The sequence below is a fragment of the Chamaea fasciata genome, unplaced genomic scaffold (genome assembly GCF_029207755.1).
Source record: "Chamaea fasciata isolate MVZ Bird 193981 ecotype frontalis unplaced genomic scaffold, bChaFas1.0.hap1 SCAF_7, whole genome shotgun sequence".
Taxonomy (NCBI): Eukaryota; Metazoa; Chordata; class Aves; order Passeriformes; family Sylviidae; genus Chamaea; species Chamaea fasciata.
The window spans coordinates 47,533,968-47,556,924 of NW_027094092.1; the positions used below are offsets into that span (position 1 = coordinate 47,533,968).

Below are 22,957 nucleotides of genomic sequence, written 5' to 3' on the forward strand. Positions count from 1 at the left end.
TAATTTTTCAGAGAAGTTTCAACATGTGTTAAGTTCTGTATGTTCTATTCTCTTTAAAATAAGGATTTCAATGTTTATGTCCAGGGAGGGTTAACAATTCTCTGTGCAGAAGGCTTGGTTCCCTCAGATGACATTCTGAAACCAAGTACCATGGAAAATATTACCCAGCATTAACTTCCTGCACACTCAACTCATCTTTTTGAATAAAATAAACAAGTAGCCTTACACAGAAATCAAACTGCTGAAACAGCCTTACATGGTTATCTACAATTTTTCCCCAGGAGCAAATGGGGGAGAAAATGAGCTACAAAATCAGGGGGTCAGCGCTGTCTCTGTATGTTAATTGAAAGTGCTTTGCACTGGCACTGATGGGAATGTTATTGCCTGTACCAGTGGCCAGAGAACTTGCCCTAGGACCTGCTCTCTCAGCTAAGGTGTGAGGAAATGGTACTAGCAAATGAACAAGGGACCTCAGCAACTGGAAAGCAAATTACTCCAGTGACAGCAGTCTAAAGAGCAAATACTCTCAAAAGCAGGCCTCTGAAAGAGTGAAGGAGCAAGGAACCACCCTGTGGGATTTGGGAAAATCCCACATATATTGGAAAAAATACAGAGTGTATTTTTATGGTAGCCAAGACGAAGAAAGCACCTGGATAAACTGTGCCAGGAGAGCTTTGAAGTCCTCCTGCCATTCTGAAGGGACCAATAACAAACCTAGGAACAGCAAAAGGCTTTTCGAATCTAAACTTAATGTGAGAAAACTCCTAGTGTTCACAATTGGTGTATAAGTACTGCCTGGAGGATTGGCAATGCGAGTGTGGAGGGGGCTGGAGCAGGCTGAGCATCCCCAGGCACTGAATGAGACAGACTGAGTGTGGGACAACAGGGCCAATGCTGAGCCAAGAACAACTGAGCATTTTGGGGGACGCTTTTGACAAATATTGTTCAGTGGAAACTGAAAATTATTGCCATGTGAAAATAGCAGTGCTCTGGCTGCCAGTGCCGGGGTGCAGCTCTGTTCTGAGCAGGGGCTATGGTAATGGGCAAGAGTGGTTTGGATTTACAGCTCAGTTAGTGAAAGGCATGTGGACCAAATACATGCAGGTAACACCAAGACGACCACAGCTCACAGCTGAAGTGCAAAAAATAGATTTATTCCATCATCTCACCGGCTGGAGGATTCCAAAATCAAATGGAGACACATGTGCTGCGAAGCTCATTTTAGGAGGGGCAAAGTGTGGCTAGGCCTGAGTCCTGTGTTACAGAAAAAAATGGGGTCTTGGGCATGCACAAATCTTCCCCAGACAATGTTTTACAATCTCCGAAATTCTTATCTCCCTTCCCCCTTATGAAAAGGCCGCCAGCCTGTCTGAGGAATGCTGTTATGTTTGTTAACAACACTTGTTATCTGGGTGAGAAAGCTCTTCTATAGCAGACAGAAAACAACCCAAAGTGAACACAAATACATGAATTTTCTTACACTGAGAGAAATATCTCCCAGGTGCAAGGTTAGTCTTTGAGTGAAAACAATTCTAGAAACAACTCATTTTCCTCTCTCCTAGCCAATCTTCCATTTTTAACTCTTTCATCCCCACAGAAGAATTGATGGAAAAAGATTATATCTCATTTTCTAGTGAATGTTCTAGAAAGCTGAAAAATAAGAGCTGAGCATGGCAGGATTAATGAGAGGCACTGTTGCTATTGTAGGACAGTGTTTGATTTCATTTTAATACAGGAATTAATGCTAGTCTGAGCAGGAGATAGAAAGGAGAATCTCAGTATAAATTTATGAAGTTTCCAATCCTCACAACTGTAGGAAAAAGAAAGTCCATGTTGAGAGCATGAAACACAAAAGTAGTAGAACTCAAACCCTATTCTTTTAAAATATCATGTATCACATATCTAGGACAATCTCTTGCTGCTGGAGGGTCTGTCTCAGGAAGTTTGGTTGCTTAGGGTTATCCACCGTGTGCTTAGCTGCTATTGCCTCAGCTGATGAATATAAATCAGTCTTTTGCTTTCTGGTTACTTTAGACACATCTTTCAGACATATTTATTTCTGCATAAATTTTGCATTTGTTACAGACAGGTAGTATATTTTGTGTTTAGGGAGAATTTACAGGAAAAAATGACTTGTAATTATTAACAAGTTAATAATTAAATCTTAACTATAAATATTAATAAATAAATAACTTTAATAAACTATAAATAAAATAATAAATAAATAAATAGTAAACGTGAAACCACTACACTCATTCTCCATAAAATCAAGCAATTAAATTTATTGAGACCCTAAAACCACAGCTCTGGCAAATGACATGCCAGATATGTCTGTTTAATCACTGATGCACCACTGTTTGTTTGTGTAGACTTCTAACTCTTTGTTCTTCACGCCTTGCCAACATATTCTGGACATTGTCAAAAGCCCTCATGCAGAGGCTCTCCCCACCATCAGTGTGTTGCAGGCTGTCTTGGAAGTGAGCTTCAAGGGTGTACTCTGACAAGAAGCCTAGAGAAGGATTTGATAATTAAAAGCAAGAGGAAGCACAGGAAAAAGGAATAAAATGTTTTTAGAAATCAGCAGGGAATCTAATAAATCACCTGTTTACTGCAGCTGAGTAAAACTCTCGTGTCTGCATATAACGGGCATAGAATTCATCTATCAAAAATGTCCATACTGGAAATAGCTCCGTCCGTAGCTGAGGGGAAGGATTATTGACTTCCCTGCCTCTCCACCTCCGGGTGCACAAGGAACACATTTTAAACAGATGTGCACGGACTGTCAGATGTCTGATTGCTATGGCTAAAAGCTGACCAGCTGTAAACCAGCCCCAGTCTGCAAGATGAGCTGCTTAATTAGGACAGTGCAGGTTCCTGGGCTAACAGCTCCTAAGGCTGGGCTTAGTGCCATGGCACTGTAGCTCTCCAGTTCTGCCTGCAGAGGAGTGGACAAGTCCACCTCTGTGTCTGCGCAGCTACTTGTGTGCTTAAATAATCCATCAGAAATGCTGGTAACATTTTTCTGCCTTTGTTACCCTATCACACATTTTGCTTTGATCCTGAACCCAGGCAGGTGACTTCACATTTCCCTGCTGTGGAAGGCTGCTTTCTCAGCAGGGAAGCCTCACAGCTCCACTGTACACATGGATTAATGATGGTTTGGGTAGGGTGTGCAGGAAGGAAATATTCTCTGCAGTGGGAGCTGGGAAGTATTTTATTCAATTTGGTCATTTATGGGTCAGTTTCTTGAAAGAAAGTAGTAAGTGAACTGCAAACAGGAATTTCAGAGTGTGTGAAATCGGGGTGCAAGCAATTTGTGTGGAGAGACATATGCATAGGGGGAAAAAGACTTTTAAGGTTCTTGTAGATGGGAGGACAGCCAGCTTTCTCCACTTTGCTCCCAGCATCAGCAGCAGAAACAGACTCCTCCCACCCTCTGGGCTCAGCAGCATAACCCAATGTGGCCGTGGGAGGTGGCTGCAGCATCCCCAGGTGCTCCTCTCCAGCCAACAGGCACAAACACACACACCTGCTGCTGAGGACCAGGGAGGGGTGTTGGTGCCTCTTGCACCCAGCTTAAAGACGAAGGGACTAGACTGTCAAGCAGTCTTCATTGAAGAGAATTCAGCATTTTACAGGCTTTGAGCAATAGAAAATAACAAAGGACTGAGAATTTCCTGGGAGCAGTAGTTGCTCGTTCGTCAGGATATCCCAGCTGCGCTCTCTCCTCTCCGGGCTAAAATAATGGGCCCTGTAATGCATTGTGGATCCCGGCTCTTCTGTGTCAGGTCTGCCACTTGGAACAGTCGCTGGATCCACAGCTCCCCACCTGAGGACAAAGTGGGACTGCTGGTGAGTTCTATCTTTGAGCTTTTGTTTTGTTTTGTTTTCCTTATGCAAGTCCATCTTTTTGGAAGAGCTTTCTCTTGCTGTTCTTTTTCATATAGAAAATATTTGCTTTCTTCGTCCCAACTAGAAGCTAGTTCTCCCCAGGAACTCCCTCCACTCAAAGAAGTTTGTCTCCTTTCACTTCCTAGAAGGGAAATCTGTGCCTGAGAGGAAGGGAATGCTGTCATAGAATCCTATAGAAGCACAAAATCCATTTCTGTGGGGTGCTTTTTATAATCTTTGATTATAGTCACCGGCACAACTATTCCAGGGTGATTATTGAAGATTCCATGTGATCCTTGAAGACTAACTAAAAATTATAAAATTAAAATAAGCAGCAACTTTCTGCCCTATTGTATCAACTCCCAGTGTTAAAAACTCTTCTATCTGAATCCTGCTATGCTGTGCTACTGTAACTATTAAGCAAATATTACTGTTTCTCTAAAGATTTTATTCATAAAAAAGCTCAAGAAATAGCCACAAAATGTACTGAATCTGTAGGAAAATAAGACATTTGCCTAACATCTTTTAATGTGCCTTTCATTGTTTTAAATGTGTCTTATATAAGCATGTTTGTGCGTGGAGTGGACTAAGATACTTTTCTTTCCGACTGTCATAGATTGCTAGTGCTTTTAGTTCAGACACGTAAAATAATCCTCTGTGGATTATTTTTCCTTTAGAATCCATCATATCTCTGGAATTATAGCTGCAGAAGTTCAATAATACCACATAATTTCCTTGGCCAGAGACATCTTAGTCTGGGAGCATTTCAATTTGTTTAGCTTTATTTAACCTTATTTCTTTAATTTAGGAGACAATCATTGGATTCTCAGCATTTTCACTGGCAATTCTTGGACCAGCTGGATGGCTTGTGTGCCACCTTTCAAGCTATAAAAAGAAATAGAAAACATCCCTTCAAAATCAAGATCTAAAGGCTGCAATAAACTACAATACTCCAAACTTGGACTCTCTTGAAAGCCCCTGTTCCTACACTGTCACCCATCCCTTGGGCCAGGTCCCAGAAAGCTTTTGCAGATATTGTAGAACTGGGCCCTGATATACAATGGTGTCATGACACAAAATAGTGGAAGGTCTACTCTGCCATCACCTGCTGCGTTGGGCCACTCTGGGTCTGTCATCAGGTACTGTGAGAAATGAAAGATTGATGAGGAGAACTGTAAACACGCTCAAGTGACTTGCAGTTTGGCTGTTGAAAAACACACATATCATACTAATTGTTGTTTGACCTTGTGTTTTAGGCAAGTAGCACATCTGTGTCTAGGAAACATAGGCCTGTGGTAGACTTAGAGGCACCCTATCAAACGTGCTTGAGAATCCTGCCCTCCTGTGGGCAAGATTAAAGCACAGTGGTAAATTACACTTGTGTGAATCCCTGAAATACAGGCAAAAACAGCGGGTTTGCTGATCCTCGACCATGGATCAAGCTTTGCAGTGCCTGTGTTCCCACTTGTGTGCCTCTCCTGTCTGCTGCTTTGGTGACCTCTGGTTGGTAAGGTAACAAAAATGAGTTTACTCTTTGTCTTTCATCCATGGTTTTGTCATTGTTCCTGCATCCTCTCTGCACCAGCTCATACAGGCACCACCAAAAGTTTATAGTAAATAAATGGAAAAAATACAGAAAAAATATTTTATAGTCATCTCAGACTAAACCTCTGAGAATTTAGGACAGTTTTCTTGAGAGTTTCTCTTTAATCTTTATATATGTTCTTTTGGTGTGTTCCTCTTCCACCAGGATATATGTTTTACTGCAGGTGATGATTGTCAGGTATTTCCATTTATTTTCAGGTTTTTTTGATTAAGTTTTTCTATCTTTGAGAGATTTCCCCATGATTGTGATTACTAGGATAAATACTTTGAAGTCTAGACTAAATTTGAGAAAAGTACACTAAATAACACCTGGTTTGCCATGTTACATGTGTAATAAAAGAATGTCTTCTAATGACTTCATGTCTGTCTTGCTAGAAAATACAGAATATGAACCTTTTGTGATGCTTAAGGATTAGTTGTCATGCTTAAGTATTAGCAGAATAAAATGTAAATTCCATTAAGTCATTTGTACTATCTAATATCAAAACAGCTTCTGAAAGTAGGGCTGTGAATGTGCGAAAGTGTATATTCTTGCTGGACTTCCAAAGTATGATTTTCAAAGAAATTGTTTGAGTTCCCTTCAGCCTTATAACCGTAACTGAAGTTTTCAGAGTGAGAATGGAAACATTCATCCTGACTGTTTAAATAAAGTCATGCTAGTTTTTTTTTTTTTTTTCAAGAAATGATAGCTTTGTCACTTAGTTGAACAGTCTGATGTGAAAGCCCAGTTGTGTATGTGGAAAGTTTCTCACAGATTTGAATGAGTGTTGGATATGTGCCTGTATGCCTGGTATCCAGAGAGAAAGCAATGCCAGTAACTGAAAGGCACTTGGACAAGCAATCTGAAGCTTTGCTCCTGCACACTGTGAGTGCATCCCTTGGAATAATAAGGCTATTTTGCAGAATCATTTGTAAAAATCAGGTTTGAACATTTCAGTATATCTGCTTGTCCTGTATCTGATTTCATCATCCTTCTCTCACCTAGTAATGCTTAAATAAATCAGTAAGATATTACACTTCGGTTGTTGTACTTGTCCTCTTAAATTATGGCAATGAGTAATAAGATTGCCTGGTTATAATACATACTCGGGGGCTGTGAGTAAAGCACTGAGAATCGTGTTGGGTGAAATGAGGTAACAGATACATAGGGATGTTTATATTGAAGCAGAGATAATTTTTAGAAACTACTTACCTGAAGAGCTACTTAAAATTTAAGTGTTTTCCGCAAATACTTTTTTTTTCAAATTTTCAGTCCACTTCAAGCATTTCTTCCTAAGTCGTAATGATTGCATTTTACAGGCATTTAAAAATGCTTCAGTCTTCATATAACCCTTTTTACTGATTGCAAATAGATCTTTAAGCCTGAGACTGGAAGCTCTGGGGAATGTGGTGCGTAGAAAACCAAGACGAAAAGGAGAGAAGCCAGGTCACTGCAGGCACCTTTATTGCTTACACTTAATTTAAGAGGCCCAGTAGTGTTCAGATTATGGTCCATAAATGCTCTGGGTCTGCAAAAAGTAGTTGGGGAATATTATGCAGTTGTCAATAGGCCTGAATTTTCAATAGATAGGACAATTTGTAAGGATCTGCAGATGAGTAAAATACATTCCCATGTAAAGTGCAGCAGCTTTCCTACAGGATGCTTTAGGAGTGTCCCAGTTCTATCAGTTCACTTTCTGTTTCCAGCAAGGTTCCGGTCTCTGACAGTCCACCCTTCATTTTGTCTTAGTTTACTCCTAGACTCCTCTGTGGAGCAAACCAACTTGGAGGGGAGACTAGACAGCTCACTGGCTCCTAGGGAGGCAGCCTCCAAATGCAGGAGCAAGGTCAGTCAGCTTTAGTTGTTACTGAGCCAGGGTCTTGACCCTGGCATGGGTGACAACTTGGTACAGGTGTGGTGAAACACCAAGGACCTCAGCAGCGTTGAGTGTCGCATGCTTTCTCCTCATTTCCTTGTGGAAAGTCTCTTTTGCTCTCTGTAACTGTTTTTGCCCAGCAGAGATATTTTACAAATGTTTTTACTTGCATGCAGAAATACTAAAGCAAACTAAATATCTGGTTTTCTTGATTTCTCTGTTCATTTCTTTGCCTTTGGGCCAAGATGCTGTGATAGGTTTAAGAAGGCAGTATTTTGACACTTGTCATTCTGATTCCTAAATCATTCCCACCACTACAATGCGCTTTTATTTTAGTCATGTAGGTAGGTGGTATAGTCAATTCTGCACAAGTCTGATACTAAAGGTAAGAAAAAACCCAGCTTTTTGCGGGGGAGCTATAATTCAGCCAGGGTGGTGCTGATTTCCACAAACTTGGCATGTTAGCTGTCACAAAGACTGTGCCTCTTAGAGCACTATATCCAGTCTCTGATTTTATAATAGTCTTACTGCATGCTTATCAAATTTGTGCTAATTCTTTATGCAGGTCACCATGTATTTCCCAAATGCTAATGCTATGGCAACAAATTAAGTATTTTGTTCACTTAGAGGCTAATGACATTGCTCTAGAAGAGAAATTGAGGGCATTTATCAGAGATTTCTACAGTGACAGATGCTGACAAATATCATAATAAAGCAAACATCCACAAACATGGTTGATATAAATATCAGAATAAGGGGAAAATTACAGTTTTGTAAGTACAATCAAATAACAACTGTATTTCTTAATGTTTTGTTTTCCCGAAGTCTTAATTATTCTAAACTGGGGAAAGAAAGAACAAATATCAACATCACAATCTGGCTACTCTGTTGGAAACACAGTACTAGCAATGAGACACAGAGCCCTTTACTGCTCCATCTCTCACTTTAAAGCAGCCCAAGCCAGTGATGACTGAAATGAATTTGTCACATGCCAGATGGCATAACTGATATGGGTCGGTGGCTTCAGCCAAGCTTCTGGTCACATCATGATCACTTCTGCCATTACTGCCAACTTCTTCTCTATTCTAATTCTCTACCCTATCCAAATGTCTATCCTACTATACACCTTCCTTCTCAGAATAGTTACTTCCTACCCTCCCACAGGAGGATGGTTGGGTTGATATTTTTCTCTCTATGTAGTGCTGTGTGACAGAACCACTAAAGGAAGTTTTCCCTTGCATTTTTAAGTCTCAGTACAGAGGCTAAAATTGGATATCTTCATCTCAGAAGAAATAGTTTCACTGCACAAGACTATACAAGCTGTCAGTAGTATTGTGTTACTTTCTGCAGACATGATTTTCTGTGAGCAAGAAGAGGTACTTTCCCTATTCACTGTCTCTTGGCTCATGCTGGTTGACCCAGGTGTCAGAGCCCTGAGGAACTGCTCTAGAAATCATCCTGTGGCAACCAGGATAAATGCTGTAGCCTATCTGAGTTAAGCCTAACTGTTCAGTTTAATCCCAGATAGACTTTTTCCTCAAGTGATTATATATTTTACAATCATTCATGAAGATTAATTCTTACACAGAGCAAAGATTTAGAGACAAATTTAATTTAGTATAGTATAACTATTGCTGTGAAATACACTCATCTGAGCCTGAGGGACTCCATCTGCTGTTTGAATCTGTCAGGGAGGAGGTTCAGGGGCTCCAGTTCCACACCTAGACCATTTCATTGGCATTAGTTTAGTCTTGTAAGTATCCAGAAAGCACCATGTGGATTGAAAAATCCTGTGAGCCAGAGAAACTTGCCGCCTCCTGCTCCAGTTCACTCTGTGTTTGGCTTTTCTTATTGCAATTACCCTTGCCTCTCTCCATGCACAGCCTTCAATTCAGATAGGCTTGCAGTGATTAAAGAGAAAATTTAAGACATTTCAAACTTGTCCCCACCTCTAGTGCAGTTTTGAATATCCCTATCACAGTGTAGTTATTGATAATCTTCCAAAATTGGTGAGGGAAGTTTTAAAAAAATCCAGCCATTGGCTTAAAATAAATGAAATTGGAAGTTAGCTGTTCTTTTGTGTTTTGATAAAACTTAAAAAGCACTTAGGTCCTTGCCCCTCATTCAGGCATTGAAATCTTTATTTGTTTCGAATATTGTTTATATTGCATTGGAGTCTTTGAATATGTCAGGCAAGAACTAGTTTTTATTTAAAATTCAAATAGAGACCCATGTAATTACATGACTCGGGAAGCCGAGCCTTTAAGGAAAACAGCATGAGAATGTTTTAAGAGTTGATAGCAGTGAACGTGTCTGGATACAGATGTGCAGATATATATCCCTGTAAATGGATACATTGATTTATTTTTATACATGCCTAAATTCACTTCAATTTATGAACAGTTTAATAAATTTTCTGTACATGATTCAAGGTAGGAGGGCTTAGGATTTGTATTTTTCAGAAAGGATTACCTTTCTAAAAGTAGATTTGTTAATGCTGGGAGATTTAAAAGAAAAGAACAACACTAGCTTTTGTGTCTTTTCAAAGCTGAATACTTGAAAATACAATTCAAAGTGACAGTAGTCACATAAATAGTGACTTCTGCTCTTGATTACGTTTTTTCTTCTTGCAGGATATTTCATTAATTTATTCCTGAATTATGTTGTAACTACAGAACACACTCTTAGACAGGCAAAATTTAGTTAAAAGCCAGCACAATCCAGAGAAGAAAATGTTCCACATCCCTTCCACACCTTATCTACCTTATCCTGCAAAACCCACATCTCAAAACAACCAGACATACACAAGTCCATGGGAGGTGATAGGATGCACTCACAATTGCTGAGGGAGTCGGCCAATGACACTGTAAGACTGATTTTTATTATCTTTTAAAAAGGCCAAAACAACTGGGAGAGTCCTGAAAAACAGAAGAAAGCAAGCGTCACTCCTGTTTTCAAGAAGGACAAGCAGGAGTGTCTGGGAAATTATAGGCCATTTATTTTACCTTGATCTATGGGAAGATGACGGAGCAAATAATCCTGCAAACCACTTCCAAACACATTAAGGACAGGAAGGTTATTTGGAGTAGTTAGTGTGCATTTGCACAGGGAAAACCATGTTCGACCAACTTGATAGCTTTCTGCAACAAAATTACTAACTCCCTGTAGGAGGAGGAAGCAGTTAAAGTTTATCTTTAGCAAGACTTTCATCAATGCTTCCCATTACATCAGCAAAGAAAAACTGATGAAATATGGACTAAGCAAGTTGACAATTATGTGAATTGAAAAGTGGCCAAACAAACTGCCAGGCTCAAAGGGTTGTGAACAGGGGCAAAAAGTCCAGCTGGAAACCAGTCACCAGTGCTGCATTGCAGGGATCAACCCTGGGCCACTGCTGTTTCATGTCTCTGCCAGTGACCCATATGATGGGACACCCTCTGCAGATGATGCAAAACTGGGAGAAGCAGTTGATACACCAGCAGCTAATGGTTGTGCTGCCATTCAAATGTGTCTTGAGAGCTTGGAGATGTGGGCCAACGTGAGTCTCATGAAGTTCAACGGGTGAAAGCCCAAGTCATGCACATCAGAGGGAATAACTAAGCACCAGTACAGGCTGGGGCTGAGCAGGTGAAAAGCAGCTCTGCAAAGAGTGGCACGGGGTCCTGGTAGACACCAAGCTGACTGTGAGCCAGCAGTGAGCCTTCATGGCAAAAAGGCCAACAGGATCCTGGGCTGCAGTAGGAAAAGCATGACCAGCTGGTCAAGGGAGGTGTCTATACTCCTCTATTTGGCACTGGTTAGACCTGACTGGAGTTCTGTGTCTGGTTCTGGACTCACCACTACAAGAAAGAGACAAATATACCGGGATAAGTCAAGGGAAGGGCTAAGTGATGAAGAGACCGAAGCACCTGTCATATAAAAGGGTGCTGGGAGACCTGGGACTGTTTAGCACCAAAGTCAAAAGGTTTAGTGTGGGGAGTGGGTCTTGTCGGTGCGTACAAATGCCTTAGGAAAGGAACTAAGAACATGAAATCAGACTTTTCTCAGTGGACCTCAGTGACAGGACAACAGGCAATTGGCACAAACTGAAACACAAGAATTTCCACTTAAACAAAAGAAAAAACTTTCTACTGTGAGGATGGTCAAACCTTTGAACAAGTTGCATAGAGAAGTTGTGGAGTCTTCATGCTTGCAAGTATTTGAAACCTGGCTGGACATGGCTCTGAGCAATTTGCTCTAGCTGACCTTGTTTTGAGTAGGGAAGTTAGAGGAGACAAGCTCCTGAGAGTCTTTCCAACCTCAAAGATTCCATGATTCTGTGAAATTGCTGCTCATGAACTCAGAAAGTAGCATTTAGTCTTTCAGTTTTCATCAGTTGGTATGTAAATTTTCCACTCCCCATTCATTTAATGTTAAAAATATGTTCTTTCATCAATTATTTGTGGGCTTTAAGATGCCTGCAGCTTTTATGTGTTCTCTTAACTGAGTATGTGCAGAGGCAAAGACCATATGGATGTAAACCTTGCTGCTTAAAATGGTTTCCAGTGGAGCACTGCACCCATTTTGTTAGCCATATTCATGAGGATCTTGCTGAGAAATTATGACTTTAGTTCAGCCCAGAGACTTGAAAAATTAATTCCCAGAGTACCACATTTCTATATTTGCTCCTTAATGACATTTGTTCACAATTTAAAGTGTGAGTCTCTATACTCGAGTTAACAAACTAGGCAACTATTAAATTGTTTGACTGAACAACAGACTACTTGTATAGGATTTATTTAGGGCTTAGACATTGTTTAGACAATGCAGAAGGACTCATAAGCAATGAATTGTTTATCGTGTACCTGGACTACATGCTGTACTATGTAGGACCTTGTTCAGTAAAGGCAGGCATAGCTGCAATTTTCAGGCACTTAAATCAAAGAAGAAATTTTACATGAGAAATGGCATTAATATTTTCTCAGTGCACCCCTGCTTTATCAACCTGAGTGTTTTTAATAAGCTCACCACTCTTGGTATATTTTAAAGATACTTATGGAAGCTCAGTTCCCCTCAGTGCAGAGTTCCCTATTGTTCTGTAATGAGCAATAAAGCAGTTCAGATTGATTTGTTGCATCAACAGACAGAAATTCAAAGATGAAACCTGTCTTCAATATCATGAAACCTGTCTTCAGTATCTTATTTCAATGAAGACTGAAAGCCATTTGGCTGTACTTTCATCACTTATGCTCCATTTTGTGACACATAGGGTTGGGGGAAGCAGGTTTGTAGCATCACATGACCTCTCTGGGCACTTCACTAAATAAAGCTTCTAATAAAAGAAAAAAAACGTAAACCTTTACTCTCAGATATTTGAATGTAAAGGAGAAAACAGTGGTATAAGTTGGCTTTGCTCTGTCTTTGGGGATCACAAGCCGCAGGGAGTGTGGAAAGAACTATGGCCTCCAGTAAGAGCTCTGTTTTGTACCTAATTAAGAGGTGTTGAAGAAACATTGCTCATGCAGTATTTTTAGAAAATTGCTCTCAGAAAAAATGCTAGCCTGTTAAATGCCAGTGAGCAGCATCTGCCCCTTCATCATGGTTTGTGGCACTGAATGTGCATTGTCCCCAAACCAGGGCAGCAGTAATTTGGAGGCATTGCATTGTATGATGAATAACAAAACATACCTATTTTCCTCCACCTCCACAGCACAGTTCTCTTTGGCTGCCAAAGGCCTACTTATCTTACACAGCCCAGCATTTTGAGGAGAGTATGTTGCAATGGATTTTTTTTGTGTGTAAACATCAAGACTCCCGTGCCCTTGCTGAGGAAATACTGCTGCTTTCACATAGCTTTTTCAGAGGTCTGAGGATCTGAAAATCTGGTACAGAAAGTTTCAGAAAAGAAACTCATAGCTAACCGTTCATTTCTGGGACTGGTAAGGTCAAGTCAGGACGCTGGTGGAGCTGACAGGATGCGCAGCAGTAAAATAATTTGTCATAGAGCAAATGAGTTTTATTGTTGTTACTGTAGTCCCACGACAACTGGGCAAAGGGCTTTTCATCCCACCTTCGTCCTGGGGCAGTCACCATAGCTGGGATCTGGTGGTGGAGAGGGGCACAGTCGGGGCTGAGCGCAGCCTTGTCCCTGGGGAAACGCATGGCGGTCCCGAGGTGCTTGGTGCACTGTGGAAACAGGTGGGGAAAGCCGGGCCAGAGCAGACTGCCCGCCCGCCTGGGGTACACAGCGGGAGCCCAGGGCTCGAGGGGAGACGTACGCAAGGGAACAACGATCCTGTTCCAAGTCAAGGATCACACGGAGCCCACAGCACAGCTCCTGCCGTCATCGCCCAGTGCAGCTCCCGCGGAACCGGCCGCGAGGGCACCGCCAGCCCCTCCGCAGCCCCGGCCACCCTGGCGGCCCCGGGGTCTTGATGCTTATCAAGACCTTCCGGCTCGGCAGCTCCCAGCTCGACGTTGTGACAAGCTCGGCGGGGCCACAGCCCCGCTGGGGCGGGTGCCCCAGGACCGCCCCGGGGCCAGCCGGCCTCCCCCTCCCCATCACATCCCATCGCATCCCGGGTCCCATGTTCCCCGTCCCATCTCGCCCCCCGTCCCTCCTGAGGATGGTGTTTGCGCGGCCGCCAGGCGCGCTGCCCCTTTAAGCGCGCTCCCGCCCGGTCCCGCCCGCCCGCCGCTCCCCGGCCCGCAGCCCTGCGGCACCGGCAGCGGCACCGGCAGCGGCAGCTCCATCGCGGCCGGGGGCCGGCGCTCCGCGGCGCCGAGGCACAGAGCGGGGCGGCAGCATGTCCACCAAGGCGGAGCAGTGTGAGTAGGGCCGGGCGGGTGCCGGGCCGGGGTCTGTCCGAGGGGAGGGGAGCGGGGCCGGGGGCACCGTCCCGCCGATAGCGCTGTCCCGCCGCCGCCCGCCCGGCGCCCCGGCGGGGCAGCGCTGCCCGGGCTCCTGCCGCGGTCTGCGGCGGCCGCCAGCAGGCGGTGCAGGGGGAGGGGGCTGCCGGCGTTCTGGCTCTTTCTGTCGGAGCCGCCGCCGGTGTTGGTGGCCGCAGCCTCCGGAGCCGCTCGCTGTCCGGGCGGCCCGCTCGGGGCGACGGCGTGTTTGTGCAAAGGCAGCGCCGGGGAGCCCACGGGGGAGATGAGGGGTCGGGGGTGACAGTTTATATTGAGACCGCCGGCTTCGTCCCCCGCCCCAGGGCGGAAGCGATCCAGCGTGCCCCGTCTGCCAGCGCTGCGCCCTGTCCCGAAGGATGCAGCCACCTGCGAGAGCAGAGGTGACGCACGCGTTGCCACCTTGCAGGTGGTCTTGCGGTGAGACGGAGCGAGAAGAGTCGTGCTGTCGTTCTTGCCCGGGTCGCTCGCCTTTTGGCTGAATGTAGGCTGGGTGTTTGTGTCTCGCCTACAGGCCGCCTGGCACGGTGCCCGATCCCAGCAGGATTCCCCCAGGTGCTGGCGTCCCCCTGCCCGCGGCCAGCGTGCCTCTGCTTGGTCACGGGTGTTTTAACCACCATGTTGCCTGGATCTGATCAGAGCATGATCAGATGACATGGTGGTTGGGGTACCTGCATCTGGGCCGTGGAAGCGCTCCCCACTGTTTTTGCTCATGACACCCGGTGTGTCTGCAAGAGCTCTGATGGGATGCTGGAAAGAAAATACTGGGGTAGTTGAGCTCATCGCCCATGTCAAAGCTACTTTCTTGCCTGATACAGTGTCATGGTTATGAACAGGCAGTCTGTGACCAGGAGGTTGGACTGATGTTTGTCATGATGACGTGATGTGATTTGACACTTCACAGGCTGAGACTTGCTCTCTTCTTCCTCCAGATCACTGAGAAGATCCTTGTGTTTATATATGCCTATGCTGAACTCATTTAACAAAAAGAATACCTGTATTTTTTTTTCCTTTAGGGTTTACTGCTTATTTACAATGATGGATGATTTTGCTTTAAAAGTATTATGCAGATGTTAATTCATTCCTGTAAAGGTGCAGTTCTAGCCTCATAAATAGAGACAAAATGTTCTGACTGTGCAGAAGCCCTGAATTGTGCAGTGTTTGGATCTGTACCATTCTGTTGTTGCTGCCTTCCCCATCTTCCACCTGAGTTCTGTAGTTGTTTCTTCTTTCATGTGATACTTATACATTAATTACTCTTCCTTCACACTGCCATGCGGAATAATTTGTGCTACTTTTTGTCCCAGCACCGTCTATGGCGTTTTCCTCCTTTAATATTCTGCCTTCTCTGTTCCTCCATTCCTAATGCTTTTGGTCTGCTCTGTTTGAGCTTCTCTTTCATACTTTATCCTTTACTATTTTTCCTTTTCCTCCCTTTGTACTTTTCAAGACACTACATCTAGCCCTGCCATATCCTTATTGCTCTCTGTTTTAAGATTTACTTGAGGTCCAGATTTCAGATTTCAGATCTTTCTGCCTTCTAATGTTCCTTTTCATGATACTCCGGGAAGAGTATTTTGTTAATGGACATATCCTGTGCGTTCTAACCTGCTGCATGTATTTTTTTACCAAGGCTGCTTCCCTGACTAGTTCTTGTGGCATTGCCAAATGTCTTTGTCTCTACATAACTTCAAGATTCTCTCACCAGCAATTTTTGAGTAATGGACCCTGACAAGGATGTGTTGGTGTGCATACATCACTACCAGTCAAACTTTCAAACCCCAGCTGTCGCTGTTGTTGCTTCTGCCCTCACTGAGTGACAGGCAAGAACCAGAATGTCTTGGGAAGGACTCAAGTTACAAGTCATAATGAATCTCAGTTTACCAAGAACTTCAGTGAAACACTACGACTGAGGAATCACACTGATCGGAGCAGAAGATGTGCTGGTCTAAACATGAATCCCACAGCTCTTGGGCAGGTTCTCTGAACAACAGGTAAAATGGTGCCAGTCTGGGAAGTAGCCTGGAGAAGCTTCTCTTTTTTGTGGCCACACACATCTTGTGTTGCATACCAGATGCATCAACAGTGACTTTCATCATTTGACTCTTTGCAGCATGCCTGAGGTGTTCTGTTGTATGCAAAGAGATTGAATTATTTTTCACCTTAAAAAGCAGTAATTGGTGTTTAGTTCTGGTAAGTAGTGTCCTGGGAATGCCTGATGCCTGATCTGTTCCCCTCGAGGACAGTGGAGCAACCAAGGCCCTCTTTGAGGACTCCTAATGGTTTCACTGTCAGTTCAGTCAGTGCTTACACGGGGGCTGAGGAGTTTAGTGAAGTCTGTGTAGATGCTAGAGGGATACCTATTTGGTTTTGGTGTGACCCTATGACAGTGGCCAAGTACTTCCACAGGGTGACATCACTTTTTGAAGTGTGTCTCTGGATACTCTGAAATTCAGAAAATTGGGTCATTCACACACTTGCTGTAACTTGAAAGCTGGCAAAGTTTTTGCTCTGGGGCTTTCCTTCAGAAGTTCCTTTGTGCTCTGGGAAGTTGTGCTGAAATGGATAGAGTTTTGGGAAACAGAACTGAGAAGTTCTGAAGAAGGCTGAAATCTTTAGCCTAAAGCTAATGTTTATATTTAGGCTTTATAAATAAAGCCAAAAGTTTTCCCTTTTGATATTTATTCTGATACAATGGCACAACAATGCCAATTAATACAAATAAATGGATTTCCGTATTTATTTTTTTTTGAAAAAGTAGTTCAAGTGATTCTAGATACCCTATGCCCTTTATTGAAAGTTAGTAGGGAGGAACTGTAACTGTAGGGAGGAACACAGCTCTCTGAAATACATCTAGATATGAATTCTGTAATAATCTTTGGCAGTTTTTTAGTCCATTTTATTTACAGATATCTGACAGCAAACCATGGCAGCCACAGTAATCTGTGCACCTTGCTATGATTTGTTCTTAGTTGGGTACTGTCTTGCATAGTCTGTGTCCTTTACAAATACACTTAGTTTCATACTTTTTTTTCCCCGACCAGAGAAAGTAACATCACAAAATACATTTAAGAAGTCATTGCCTTTTTAATCTAGAAACCAGACTAGGTTAGTTTTTATGACAGTTAAAAGAAAGGTCTGCCTTTTAAATAACCTGCTGAGACAGCCTGCAGATCTGGGACTAAAGATTTAGCTTAGAGATTAGTGGGCAGAAAGAATGAGGTGAGAGATGAGGAGGGGAAAACAGTCTTGGACTGCTCAAGTCAACCTCTGTAATGTGGAGTGAAACACATCCTGCCCGGATGTTCCTACCCCAGTGTTTTGGGGTCTGTACAGGAAGCCAGTTGTGGCTGCTCTCACACAGGACAACCTCCTGCACAGCACAGTTCCTGTGCCACAGGCCTGCTTGGTGGCCTGAAAGGCTCTGATCTTGCTCCCACCTGTCCTGAGGTGATCTGAGTCTGTGAGACAAAACTTCTGTTTTCAGTTGTTTGAAGGGTAGGGGGAAAAGTCATGATTGGTTTTTAGTTATTCTTTAATGTCACCTTAAAATAAACCTGTAAAGTAAAAGACTTAAAGGCGAGGAAATATAGCTAAAGATGCATATGCATTTTTTAGTGTGTTGCTTTTGCATATGCATTATGACGGTGTCCCTGGTTGCATTTTTGCTTGTTGATTTGACATAGACCCCAGCCCTTCAGTCACATGATGGGTTTTCTGCTTGTGATGAAGCCAGGTTTTACCATGAGGGAGACTTTTGTCTGTAGAAGCTTCACTTACTGCAGGAACTGGCGAGTGCCATCCTTACAGCAGGAAATAAATGACCTTGGTTGGGTGCTGCAGGATTGGATTTCTTGTCATGCATACAAGAAAACAGTATTCTTCATTTGATAAGTATTTGCGTATTCCTCATTTTATGGATAATTAACTTGGAATTGTCAAACCTCATTTGCTCTGTGTGGCTCATCACTCAGGGAATCTTTTGTTTTCTGGAGGTGAAAGTCCAGTGTGTACTGTTACCTATAGTGGCAAAATGGCTCTCAGTATCTCAGGCTGACCCTCCAACAGTATTTGCAGATGCTTTGCTTTTGGTGTCTGTCCATCAGCCTTTTTCTGCAATACGGATACAATATCACCCCTTCTCATTCAACTTGCCAGTGGCTCAGAAAAAAAATCAGAAAATTCATAAACTGTTCAGCTGTCTCAGCAGTGAGAGGCATAGTGATGTCCTTCAGGTAGTTAGTACCTTTCTGTTCAGCGGAGGACTTAATGGTATTCATTCCTTAATAAATGACATTTGACCATGAGAATAAAACAAAGTATTGACTAATTGCTTGTTTAGGAAGCATGATTTATCTTCCACGCTGAAGGAGCCCTGTAGAGGAACAAGGTATATCTTGGTCTAGTGACAGGCTGTTATAATCCATATGCTTAAGGGCTGAAAGAATTCAGAAGCATCTCCCCTTTTAACAGCCTGTTACAGTCTTGGTGCACTTCTAACATGATGAAGAGTTCCCAGGAAGCTGTACTTTCATGTCTGCAGTGCAGCACAGCTGAGCAGGCCTCTGCCCCAGCCAATGCACTCTCTCTCAGCAAGGTTGATTAATCTGAGTGGAGCAAGAAGAGTTGAGTGTGTGTGGGTGTCTCTACATGAGACTGTCTTGTGCTGTATAGGCAATGTAAGGCAAAGCAACTAGGGAGGGTAATCACTTTTTTCCCAATACTGAGCAAGGATTCCTATTAGAAAATAAACCCACTGTTATTTGTAATACAGCAAAAATTGGTTTCAGTGGAGGTGTACACTTCCTACTGTTCTTTGAAATCCCCTTATCTGCTTGATCACACTTCCTAAGACAAATAAACAGCAGACGCTTCACTCTTTTCATATCTTTAGTTCATTGCATAAAGGAAATTTATGGCTCACAGTAAATCACATAGGGTCTCACTGTCTTAGCTTATATCTCTGCTTTGGCTGTAGAAATACTTATCTGTCTCACATGAACCTCCTGTGATCCAATGACTCATTCATTATAAATGAATCTTGAGATTCATTGGAGACGTGGAAGAAGTGCAGAGTGGTAATATATATTTTTTAATTTGCTAGCATTAAGTTTGCCTAATACAGATGCAGAAATTCACTTCCATGTGTTCTCCCTGGCACTCTTTTACAATTTTTTTCAGTCAAAACAGAAGGAACAGAGAGATTTTTCTGTTTGTTGAGTTTAATACTTAAATTAAAAAAAAAAAAAAATGGAGGAAACAGACAGGATTCTGTCGAGGTCTGCAAAAAACCTAAATGAAAGTTTTTGTGTTTGTCTTTTTGTCTTTCATGTAGTTGCTTCCAAAATCCGTTACCTTCAAGAATACCACAACCGGGTTCTCCACAACATATACCCTGTGCCCTCTGGAACTGACATTGCAAATACTCTGAAATACTTTTCTCAGACATTATTGAGGTAAGTTTTGACTAATGCTCTTGTAGAAAAAAGAGCTAAAGAATTGTAGGGGATATTGATTGGCTTTGAATTGGTTGCCAGATTTAATGAGTCAATGGTCAGCCAAAAAGAGTCAGAGCATAATTTAAGAAAACGTGGTATGAACAAATGTCTTCAGTGGCTGTTGCCCAATTTGCCCAGTTAAGCCCCCTTATTGAGTGACTGATTCTAGAATAAACTTGGTTGATTATGCATTTGCTTGGCCCTCCTAAGACTTAGGTGAAGACACAAATACGCTGAACTTGTGAAGAGAGGAGTTTGTGACCTAGAGAGTTTTAGATGTGTACAATCATGATCTCCTTGGAAGTCCTGGTGCCTCAGAATCCCAGAACGACCAGCCAGACAAGCAAGCAGAACTGGGTTCTTTCTGTGCCATGGTTCAGCTGTCCTGGGTTCTGGTTCAGTCCCTTAGAACAACAGGAGGAGACACAAAGTTTGTATACAGATCGGGATTTGGATAGCAACAACACATCAGGATTGTTCTGACCCACCGTTTTTGACTTAGTCTAATGTTTAGTAATAATATATAGTGCTAAATACCACATGAATACAGAATACATTATGAATAGAAAATACTATCTCTTGTCTTTCTAAAAAAAATAGGAAAAAATGTGAGACTTTATTAGGAATTATGTGCATTCCATAGTGCTACCTAGTGGATTCATATTTCCAACTTGTTTTTTAAATGGCTTTTGGCTATGAAAAGGGGATTTTTATCTGCTGACTTTGGCTGGCACTAAAACCAGCAGATAAATGCAGTTCACATCCAGAAAAATGCAGTTCAAATTGCATTTCTATGCATAACTTCCTTATATACACCTGGAAATATTGTCCCTGCTGTCAGAAGGTAGTTTGGAAATAAAGCCATTTGCCTTAATTGAGGAGGAAACACTAACAAAATAGAGTTTACCCATATATTTACAATTTACCCAGGAGTACAAATACTCCTATGATGTATACAAGTTGAGAAGTAAGAATTTAAACTTGAGAGAATGAGAACAGTTCATTCTAACATTCAAAGAGCCTGGAATACATCAAAATGTTCTTGACCCTAAGGAGAGACACTTAGACAGAAATAATTTTTAGTGGAACACCTGTCCACAGCAAACTCTAAACCTCCTGTTTATTTTTGAAGATTTCAGGAGCAGAACTGTTTGTTTCCCTCTTCATTTAGACTTTTGAAGTAACTTACAACAGCAAGTAGGACTTTTTGTTTGAAGGTTAATAAATTAAATTTTGTCTCATTGTATTGAGCAGTGGGAAAAAATAAAGATACTTCTGAAATGTGTCTCTGTTCACACCTCAGGCTGTTATGATGGACTGTTTGTACAATACACACTTAAATTGCATTAAAGTAAGATTATTTAAGACAAGAGAGCTTTCTCCTAAATACTGTGACCCTTTAAGCTCTTAAAGCAAGAAAGTTGGGCTTGGTTCTGGATGTTTTCTCTTTTAGCTGTAACTCCCAAGTGCTGTAATGAGATATGTTTCTTTTTGGTCAGAAGTTCACTGGGTCAGGATCGATTTAGAATTTAGATTTAGAATGTGCTGCTTAAAGAAAGCATCTCTACACCACTCTGTGGTCTTCTTTCTAAATGGTACAGCTGATCTGTCCTGTTGATAAATTCTTCACACTCCCGGAGCAGTGATGTTCCTGGGCTTGCTGAAAAGGTTTTGTACTTAGCAACAGTGAGAGCAGATCAGAAATCAGGGCAACAATTGCACAGTCAAGAAACTCCCTTTGTTTTATTTCATGTTCAGAATGGGACTGAACCAAAATCCTCTTGTTGATAATGCTGAACCCCATGGGGCAGAAGTGATACTAATATCTGATACACACATCTACACAAATGGCTTTGTCTTTCATGATCTGGGATCTGATCAGCCTTAGAACTGAAAGGGTGTGAGAAATTGATGCCATGACTTGGATCTAAATTTAAGTGGACTGAGTTCTGATACTCGACAAGGTCAAATTGACATTCTAAACCCCTGTAACTGGGGAGTCTGAGCTGTGGGTCAAAGACTGAGTGCTATGGTTGAACCAGTATAAATTTATATGCTTGCTAATACTAAGAAAAAAGATGGATAAAAAAGCAAAGCAACACACCCTGTATTTAGTGTGGCAGATGGAAAGAAGGAAACTCCCACCCACTGTGTGCAGATCTCTGCAAGATTTACCCTAAAACTAAACAGACTGGTTAAGAGCCTTTCTGAAGAGCGTGTTCAAAAATTTCTTTGAATATTTTGCATGCTGAGTCTCCTTTCTGCCTCCTACACTGAGACTCCATTGCACAAGGGTTAACATCAATGATAGAAGTACATGGTGGAGAATAATCTTTCTAGCTTCACACAGAGCATATGCAATGAATTTGGGCTGTTAGGGACAAGCAATTCTTGATGAACATGTATAGTCATAGAAATAATGAAGGAATAGTCAGAGAAATTCCACATAATGATTGGGTTTTATAGTAGATTTTACTGTTTATTACACTTTTACCTTTCCATATTGTGGACACGCTGACTGTGTTCTTTTCAGTGGGCTGTGCCCACTGTTTTGAATCACATTCATATGTGGTATCATTTTGCTGGCTAAAGATGGATTGCACAAGAGATTAATTTGCTCCTTTGCTCTGTATGCAGCCTCCATAAATTACAAACTCATGGGTGGGGGGAACGGATGTGGAATGACTGAAAAAAATAAATTCCTTATTTCTATAACGAACATCACATAAAATCACCATACACAATGCATAGCACATTGATTCATTTAGTTCTTCTTTAATTTTCTCTTTGGGAAAAGCATTTCTTTACATTACAGCATGAATTTGTTTCATGCCCTACTCATTTTCAGTGATTTCTCCCTCACTTGAGGAATGATCTAAGGCTTAATAAACATCTTGCAGGAAAGCTTATTCCTTCACATTTTCCTGAAGAAAATTCTCCATATGTATTTCTAAGTAAAATACTTAGTGTGAGGCATGGTTATAAATGCCTTGGTGGCTATTAATGGTCAAGCTTGTTTTGCTGCCTTGGTGAGATGTAATTTCACTTGTAGGCATTTTAGGCAACCTTTCCAAGAAGGCAGTAATTTTGGGATAGATCTGCAGCAAAGATATACACAGCTTGAAATAAGCCTTGGTAGCTTTGCCCCCTGTTGCAGAGCAAGTTCAGTATGGAGTAAGTACAGTATGGAGTTATGATCTGCAGATACTCCAAATTCTCAGT

General features: G+C 42.2%; 1 protein-coding gene and 1 long non-coding RNA gene across 3 annotated transcripts in view; both read left to right on the forward strand.

Annotated features, from left to right (window-relative positions):
• The first annotated feature begins 3,435 nt into the window (after nt 1-3,435).
• Nucleotides 3,436-6,512, forward strand: LOC136291803 (uncharacterized). Its single transcript, XR_010721739.1, has 2 exons — nt 3,436-3,852; nt 4,700-6,512. It is a non-coding gene; the product is annotated as an uncharacterized lncRNA (long non-coding RNA).
• A 7,625-nt stretch (nt 6,513-14,137) lies between these two features.
• UNC79 (unc-79 homolog, NALCN channel complex subunit) overlaps nt 14,138-22,957 on the forward strand; it is a 107,341-nt gene continuing 98,521 nt past the window's right edge. The window contains exons 1-2 of one of the 2 annotated variants that reach the window (XM_066188712.1): nt 14,138-14,159; nt 19,573-19,693. In XM_066188712.1, coding sequence (XP_066044809.1) covers nt 14,138-14,159; nt 19,573-19,693 — 143 coding nt within the window. Of the gene's footprint in view, nt 14,160-19,294; nt 19,694-22,957 lie in introns of those variants that run through there. The other variant, XM_066188711.1, reaches the window with a different exon arrangement.